General features: G+C 45.1%; 1 protein-coding gene across 2 annotated transcripts in view; it reads left to right on the top strand.

The window, feature by feature from the left end:
• LOC117401073 (zinc finger protein GLI1) overlaps positions 1-8,533 on the top strand; it is a 56,648-nt gene extending 48,115 nt beyond the window's left edge. For both annotated transcript variants that reach the window (XM_059011371.1, XM_034001512.3), the window contains 5 exons: positions 330-479; positions 956-1,120; positions 1,466-1,708; positions 2,035-2,317; positions 2,925-8,533. In XM_059011371.1, the coding sequence (XP_058867354.1) occupies positions 330-479; positions 956-1,120; positions 1,466-1,708; positions 2,035-2,317; positions 2,925-5,401 (3,318 nt within the window). In that variant the 3' untranslated portion in view covers positions 5,402-8,533. The remainder of the gene's footprint in view (positions 1-329; positions 480-955; positions 1,121-1,465; positions 1,709-2,034; positions 2,318-2,924) is intronic.
• Positions 8,534-9,561: the final 1,028 nt, after the last annotated feature.

A 9,561-nucleotide genomic window follows, 5' to 3' on the forward strand; every position in this document is an offset into this window, starting at 1 on the left:
TCCCCTGCCTCTATTCAACGCTCCCTAGCCCGATGTACCGCTTAGAACACATCTGGTATTTGTAACATGAACTAGGGGCAGTGCTGCAGGGAGACAGGGACATGATTCCACTCTGGATGACTTAAACAATCTAGACAGCTATGACAGAACCCTTTAATGCAAGTGGAATTTACAACAGGTCTGACGATTTGATATACCCCAGGCCTCTCAGAAAACCTAAAAATGTGGGATGGTCTACCCCTATTAGAATGGGCCCATATGAAGTGGGATTCGAGCCTTGGGAAATCTCTGTTGTTTAACATTGTTTTGCCATGCTTTGCCCTCCCCAGCACATTAACAATGAGCACATCCACGGGGAGAAGAAGGAGTTTGTGTGTCACTGGCAGGACTGCTCGCGGGAGCAGAGGCCCTTCAAAGCTCAGTACATGCTGGTGGTGCACATGAGGAGACACACTGGAGAGAAGCCACACAAGTGTACTGTGAGTGAGACCTTGCTGATTTCATGCTGTTAGAACAACTACGTGAAATTAGATTTTGTGCTTGATTCATAAAATGCCCCCCTCATTAAGTCTCATTAAGAATATACAACTCTGAGCTAAAAATCTGACAAAGATCAGGGGTGGAAATAGGATTACAATTGTTTTTTTGGGTTTTTTTTTAAAATGGCAAACGGTGTCCTTTTCTTATATGCATGAGTGTGGGTAGTCTAAACACAGCAGTTATAAATTCTGCCCTGTCTAAATTAGGACAAACACAATCTCAGACTCACTTCTGCAAGGTATAGACTTAACCCACCCAAAACTAAATCAACCAAAGTTAACTCTGTACTAATTCAGCTGGGGTTTCCAGGGGTGATTAGCAATACTGTATAGCAATAGTTCAGGTTTAGAAATAGTAAGGGGCGTTACTAAGATGCACCTGTGTTGACTCTTCCTAATACTCTCCTTTGCTGTAGTTCGAGGGCTGTAATAAGGCGTACTCCCGGCTTGAGAATCTGAAGACCCACCTGCGATCACACACAGGGGAGAAACCGTACGTGTGTGAACACGAGGCCTGCAACAAGGCATTCTCCAACGCCTCGGACCGAGCCAAGCACCAGAACCGCACCCACTCCAACGAGGTAGCACCACACGCACTGCAGAAACACAAATCCCTTCACTGCTTTACAGAAGCAAGCTCCCACACTGCAGAAACACTGTGATCCCCAAGCCAAATCCATTCACTGCTTTACAGAAGCAAGCTTACACACTGCAGAAACACTGCGATCCCCAAGCCAAATCCCTTCCCTGCTTTACAGAAGCAAGCTTACACACTGCAGTAACACGGATCCCCAAGCCAAATCCCTTCCCTGCTTTACAGAAGCAACACTGAATGTAGTTCCAACAGTGCTAGTTCTAGTATTTGGACTTTGTTCCAGAGTTCAGATCTTTTATAGTTGCTTCTATCTTCTATCTGTCTCTCTCAGAAACCGTACGTGTGTAAAATCCTGGGTTGCACCAAGCGCTACACTGACCCCAGCTCGCTGAGGAAGCACGTCAAGACCGTGCACGGGCCCGAGGCTCACATCACCAAGAAACACCGCGGAGACACGGGCCCCCGGCCCCTTGGAGCAGGGCTGCCCCCCTCTGGACAGGGCCAGGAACTACACATGGAGAAGGAGGAGGGCAAGAGAGAGGACTGCAAACTGATGGTGCCAGACAATACACTGGTGAGTGAAAACACAAACACACACAGCACATAATACTATACTGTGAAGCAAGTGCAGCAGAGAATCGATAGACATGTGATGGCTCTAAACAAGTGATGCAAAAGCATGTACCCATATAATAGATATACAGTAATGCCAGCAAGACTTAATCTACTGTAGTTCATTGATATTTGAGGGCCCCCTCTTTTGAATGGAGCAGCCCAAATTTGTTATTGTTTTTTTTTTTAATTAACAAGGTCAGCATCCTGTATCAACTGAGAACTTACAAATGTATTACTTTGAGAACTCTAGCCTCATTGAATGATATGACGATCTCTATTTCTCAGAAATCTCAGCCCAGTCCTGGTGGCCAGTCCTCGTGCAGTAGCGAGCGTTCGCCACTGGGGAGCGCCAACAACAACGACAGCGGGGTGGAGATGAATGCAAACGCTGGGGGCAGCCTGGAGGATCTCTCCACCCTGGAGGACGCGCCCTGCGTGGAGTCAGCGGGCACAGCGGGCATGTCCGCCCAGGCCCTTAAGCGGCTTGAGAACCTCAAGATTGACAAGCTGAAGCAGATCCGCAGGCCCACCCCACCCACTCGAAACGTCAAGCTGCCCGCCATCCCGGGTAAGGAACGCACGCTGGGGGTCCGCCTGCGCTGTCACTGCAGGCTGTAAAATGCAGGTCTTGCTTGCAACCAGATGCTAAAACAAAGGACATTTGCAAACCTGCAATTGCTTTGCAGAAGTCCAGTGGATGATCAGTTTGTAGTGAAGATGGAAAGTACAGAAGCATGTGCAATTGAAGGTCTATAAACTCTCTCCCAAAGGTTAGGAGTTTAACACACTGATAAGAACTTCATTGAGAAGTTAAATCAGAGAATTTCTCCATAGGTGTGGTTATTTTTTAGTAGCGATACACTAAGGGGATGATGTAATGCATGTCATGACCTGATATTTATGTTATAGTCCTGATGATTGATAGATAGATAAGATGCACAGTAAAGATACTTATTAATTATGGACTATTTTGTTAAGACAAAACAATATGTATGTGCCCATACCAACCAATAATATTCCACATTTTCATCATTCAATAACCATTTGGTAGACCACAAGTAGCTATTCAGTGCTTTTGGTCTTGCATCTTGAAACACACCTCTGTCACGATGATGTAAAGTTAGTATCCACATTCATGGGTTGATTCTGTCCTTTTCCTTTCTCTGCCTTTTTAGGTAACCAGGGAGAGATGCTGTCCATGTGCGGCCCGTCTCCGATGCTGTCTAATCGGCGGGTGAGGGAGCTGTCCAACAATGACCTCGTGTCCATGAACCAGCTGACCGATCGGAGGAACAGCAGCACAAGCAGCATCAGCTCCGCCTACACGGTCAGCCGGCGGTCATCTGTCGTCTCTCCCTACCTCTCCAGCCGTCGGTCCAGCGACGTGTCCCAGGTCAGCGGACACCCCCAAAACACAGGCGACCCCCTCTCTCCCGAGAGTACCCGCAGGGCGGGAGAGGCCAGGCAGTGCGGGGGAGGCCTGCCCGGTTTGGCTAACCTTACCCCAGCACAGCAGTACAGCTTGAAGGCCAAATACGCGGCTGCCACTGGAGGTCCTCCCCCCACCCCCTTACCCAACGTGGATCAGCCCGGGGCAAGGATGGGTTTCATGAATGACTACCATGGTCAACCCATGCCTCCATTCCAGCATCACGGAATCCAACGCAGGAACAGCGCCAACGAGTACAGCAGCTACGGGACGGGCATCATCCACCCTCACCAAGCGCCTGGGAACACCATCCGGAGAGCCAGTGACCCGGTGAAGTCAGGGGTCGACCAGCAAGCAGTGGCCAAAGTCCAGCGTTTCAACAGCTTGACCAACATGAGCATGTCCCTGATGGGAAGAAGAAACGCCACCACCTCCACACTCCAGCATTTCGGAGGGTCGGAAGCCAACGTTGCTAGGCACATCTACTCCCCACGGCCCCCTAGCATCACAGAGAATGTTATGCTGGAGGCTATGGCCAGTATGGAAAACCCCGCTGCCACCCAGCCTAGGGATCCCAACTTGATGATGCCCACCGATGGTATGGGGCAGTATATGGGTTACCACCAGGGGTCGAACTTGTCTCCTAATCACGAGCCTTTGAATTGCAACGAACAAGGCTATCAGGCAGCAGGGGTGCATCATCAGAATATGTATCACAGCCAGCGTACAGATATGGGCAACCAACAAGTCAGGCAAGTTGAGGCCATGCGCCAAGGAGGGATGGCAAGCAACATGATTCAACAGCCAGAGTATGGAATGAACCAATGCCAGCTGAGTCCTTCCAGTCAACACTTCCCTAACCTCTTGCAGATGAATGCCAGCGAAAACCTAGCAGGCCAGTGGGGAGAGCCTAGCCCAGGCAGTATGGACCACTCGCATCAGAACCACCCGCATGCAATGCCAAACATGATGTCAGGCGGGCAGTATACAGGTTCTGCCATGCAACACCCAGGCCACCCAAGGTCAAGCATGCCCAACAACAGCCACACTCAGCCAACCATGTTCACCAACCAGAAGGTCATGCACCAGCAGACCATCAAACCAGAGCAGCAGTTCCACCAGTCCTTGTCAACCTTGAACCCCTGTCAGAATATGAAGCAGCAGCAGCCCATGGCACCTCAGCAGACTTTTGACCGGTCTTCTCAGATGGTACGTCCAAGTGGTATGAGCTGCGAGTTCCAAGGCCAGCTAGACACCCAGCAGGCTTCCTTCTCCGTGGGCATGACGGCTGGCATGCTTGGGTCTCCTGTACAGGAGGGGAGAAGGTCTCAGACCCCCATGATGCAGGTGAAGGAGATGATGGTTCGGAATTACGTGCAGTCCCAGCAAGCCCTGATGTGGGAACAGCAGCAGAAAAACGAAATGCCTCCGCCAGCAGACAGCATGGACCTGGGCAGCCAAGGCCAGATCATGCAGCACAGCCCCCATTCCCAGCCTTACATGAGTCCCAATTATATCAACTACCAGCAACCATCACAGCAGCAGGCTAACCTGATGAGCCCAGTGTCTCACAGTGGATCAGTGCAGTCTAAAGACATGCTGAGCCCCAACAGCCAGTGCTACAGCCACGACATGGTTCCCAGGCCTCCACAAGGAAGGAAACCCATAAGCCGGCAGAACAGCATGACCCACCAGCAAGGGTACCTAGACAGCCCCCCTCAGTTGAGCCCGGGCCATGAGTCTTCCACCAGCCCTAGGAGAACCGTCCAGCTTCCTCAAGTGCAACCCCATCAAGAATTGAGCACCAGCAACAACAGCACAATCTACTATTCCGGGCAGATACAAATGCATCACCCGGATATAAGCAAGCAGCTCGCCAGGCAAAACTCCCAGCAGGGGAGCTGCGTGAACCAGCAAATCAACCAAATGGACCAAATGAAGCCAGGATCCTTGGCTTATCCCGAGATGGGGCAGATGTCCAGCGCCCTTGATAACTTGGATCTGGAGAATGCCCAGATAGACTTTGCAGCCATTCTAGACGATGCAGACCACTCTGCCTTGATGCCCGGTCCCAATGGCATCCACAGCTCGTCCCACACGTCCTCCCGTCTCACCACGCCAAGGAACTCTGTCACTCTCCAGTCAGGGCTGTCCAACATGGACATGGCATCCATCATGACTTCACTAACGGGGGAAAACAAGTTTCTCAACACCATGTCTTAGAAACAGGACAGCTTATAACCCTGCAACCTCCAACCCCAAAACCAGGAACTGCTTCAACAAATAAAAGCACTTTCCCTTCAATCTGCAGCATGAGAGCTGCATGAAAGCCAGGGGAAGACAGAAGCTTGTTGAGCAGTCAATGGGGACGCAAGGCTTCAATATAATAAGCATAATGAAGACCGTGTTGAATAAAACGGCCAAGCTTGCTTTCCCTTACAAATAACATTACGTTCTGCAACGGGTGTATTAGTTTACAGAAGCATTCATCAAATCCATTCCCTGGTGGTGTCAATATACTGGAGACCTGGCTTACTCCTTACCACAACAAACCCATAGGCAAAAGTGTGCATGCATTTCATGTAAATAAAATCTATAAATATATACAGTATCTATATATATGTATCTGGTGGACAAATATGGAGTTGCCAGTGCAGACAGTGGTAAGCACAACCAAGTAAGCCTCTAAAAGGGAGAACAAAGGAGGGTTTGGAAAGATGAACAAGATGATGATCCATTTGCCATTCAGAATGTAATGAGGTTTATGAACAAGTGCCTCATCCCCGCTGAAAATATTCCCCCTAGCCGTGCACTTTCCCACGTTCTCGGATCATGCTAACCATAAGCACACTTTGACAGCACATAACCAAGACCCGGATTCACCATTGCAGACTATGGTACCAGATGCAACACGAAGACTTTGCTTCAGCTACAATACTTTTCATTAAGGATCCACCCATTCTGGATCTAATTTTAGATCCTTCTGACCGACGCACCTTGGTCATTTCGGTACATTACAGTAAATTCAATAGAGATCTAATGTGATGTCAAATGCAGCACATGGACTTGATAGGGACCGTTGACAGGATAGGTGTTGCAGCGCAGGCGGGTATCTGACCCAACTCCAAGTGCCTTTGCATTGCACAAGGGCATCCTGCAGGATTTGTGCTACCTCAAAATCAGTACCTTTTATTACTACACAGGTACTTGAGCAAAAAAGTGCAGTCACAGTGGAAAAAAAAGGGAGGACTGAAAAGCAAAACCTATACTTACGCGTTACAAGAACCAAGCAACGCCATTTGGGCTTTAAAACAACACTGTGTTTGCAGAATTATTCTGCAGCAACCCATCTACAAACAATCCTAACCGTGTCAAATACGGACTTGAACCAGAAGCTGTATGTAAAAGGTGTATTCGTGTCGGCAGATACTGTTACAAGAGCATTTCAGATTGCCGGTCTCTGGTTTTGTACGTTTCATTTTGTGTGTAAAAACGTTTATCAATTCATTGTAAGCCTTGGCGGAAGTGCTTCAGCGTGTTCCTACCTGCGTTGCAGAATCAGCTGTCCCGCCCTCTGTCTGCTTTGTAAGGTTGATCCGCACAGGACTTTGCTGCTGTATTTTGTGTCCGGTTTTTGCAGCATTGTGATGTAAAGACCCAGGCAGTGGCACAATCTAAAGAAGAAAACCAAAAGAGGAGATCATGTAAACGGTTGTTTTTTTTCTAAGCTTGGTAACTCACAAAACCAGTGTAACTACATTGGGTGTATTAAATGTATTAAAACATGTCACTATGAGAAATAGTGTTTTCAAAATTGTTTGGAATAAAGTGTTAATAGAAAGTGCAAGGAAGCAATTCAAACCCACCTCACTTTGTACGAGACAAATGCTCTACCAGTCAGGCAATGCCATGGTAGTAGTCTGTATTCTGCAATAGATCAATTATTTCAGGAAGATCGACAATGCTTTGTATCCTTGTAATGTTCAAGTCCACAGGTGCCTGCTAAACACTTTTCATTTTATTATCATTTCTTTATGGCTTGTTTTCTAGCAGTATCCGAAGAAGGTAGTTCATGGGGTGTAATTTGTAACCCTGTCTTTGAATTAGACCCTCTTCTATTCAATGGGAACCACAGTAACTGCATCGCAGTTATGAGCTCAGATTGACCCCTAGAGGTTTGAGAACACAGGTTGTGTTTAAAATTCTAGTGGTGTACCTTCGTGGTGGACTGCTGTAACCATTGGTGACAGAATTCTGAGGGGGATCTCTGCAACCAATCAACGCTTTGGAATGTCCGCTCTACTCGGAAGGCTGTAAGCAAGTAGATTGGTGGAAAAATCTAACTTTGAAATTCCAGGCTCAAACTTTTGACAATTTGGCACTGAACTCAACTCAAGACTTTCTTTAATTCCCCATTCACTACGATGTCTTATTTAGCAATGCGAAATACTGTATCAGGTAAACCAAAGAGCATTTAAAAAAATAAATGTACATACAAACTATAGCTTTTTTAAAAAAAATAAAATAAAAAAAAACTTTTTATCAAGACTTTCTATAGAATGGCATGTTCTAGTGACCACTTTATAGACAATGGTCAACTTGCGTGTGTTTTTAGCAGCATGTAGCATCGCTTTTTCCAGTGTACATTTTGTCAGTTGAACTCTACTGGCAAAAGAATCCTAATAATAATAATAATAATAATAATAATAATAATAATAATAATTGCATTCATACAGGAACACAAGTGACTTCATATTTTTGAACATGTTATTTTTTACATATCTATTATATTTGACTGCTTTAAAAATAAATAGATGCCTGTTCTGATTTTAGTCTTTTTAACAGAAAGACAAAATATTTTTCAAAGCAACAATACAAGAAGAGAAAATATGTGCAAAATCGATTTAAGATGATTGGTTAAACTATAAAACATGATGTGATCTTGCAACCCAGGGATATAGGAGAGAGAAAAAAAAAAAAATCACTGCCCACCAGATCATTGTGAGGTCAAAGTTTTCCAACTCTGCAGACCTGTACTGCAAAACAGGAAATATCTGCAACAAACTTTTTTGCAGATGTCTCACTGCGGACAAATTTACAGCAAAAAATGTTTGCACATGTAAACATTTACTGTATATAAACGGAATTGTGTAATTAAGCTCATTTTGCATCATGTATATATTTTGCAGCATTTAATGGTTTTACAGAATATAGGAAGAACACACAGCTGCGCTGTGGAAGGAGGAATGAAAATGGCACAAATGAAATGGTTTAAAAACACCAGCAAAAAAATCTAATAAAAAAAAAAAAACCTTTAGTACCATTGTTGCCATCTCCCCTTTGTGTGCAGCCAAACTTTCCCATTTGAATACATCTTCATAGCTTTTACTACTACTTCTGTGGGCTTCCCTTAAAACAAATGTTAACATACAGACCCAGGCTGTCATTAGTAGCTAATAAACTTTAAAAAATAGCTCAAGCTGTTGCCAGAAAGTAGAGTTTATCGAAGTGTCTCCTTCTGATCAATAAACTGAAGTAATTGGTGCTAGTAGTTGAGCAGTACTACTTTTTGAAGCTGAGAAAAGCACATTTGAAAAATAGGAATTAACAGGCTCAAAAAAACTTGACCGAGCGTGTGTGTTAATGTCTTTTGATTGTGAATCACTGCCTATTCCCTCAGACCGCTGAGACCGTGTTGCATTACGAAATGTAAAACAAACTTTGTTTTTCTTAACATAATATCAGATACAATTTAGTACAGTACATTGAAAGCCCACTCTCCTCTTTTTTACAATCTGCTCTGTATTATTCAACAATAACAGTGAATTTGATGCATTAAGATCACAAGACAGACACAAGGTCTGTAATTGTATTGAAAAGAAAGACGACTGTAATTACAAATTGGCTAAGAGAGGGAGGAAAGGAGGAAACCCATATGTCTAACATGGGAGCAATTGGATCTTAATTATAATCATAGTCTAGCGAAGGAAGGTCACGTGTTTGAGCCAAACCAGAGTTTCATTCTCGGTTGCTTTGAACCCTGTAACTAACACCCCGATTAGACATTCTCTGGAATTCTTGGCTTTGCTACATTTTATTTGTTACCTCCAATGGGGAAAAAAAATCTAATACTTGGGTTGTTCTTTATTGTACAAAACCAACTGCATAACGTTTGAGGGCAGCACTGAACCGTGCAATATACTGGGCCTAGCCTGAGTACCATGCCACAACCGAAATGCTTATAATAGTCTTAACAGCTGGATTTTACATTACATTAAAAAAAGTACAGCAATGTAGAAATGATTTGTAATGGCAAAATCCATCATTCGAGTTACTACTGTACAGTTTTAGAGAAGAGATCTGAAAACATAACAAAAATTAAT

This window comes from Acipenser ruthenus, chromosome 42 (genome assembly GCF_902713425.1).
Source record: "Acipenser ruthenus chromosome 42, fAciRut3.2 maternal haplotype, whole genome shotgun sequence".
NCBI lineage: Eukaryota > Metazoa > Chordata > Actinopteri > Acipenseriformes > Acipenseridae > Acipenser > Acipenser ruthenus.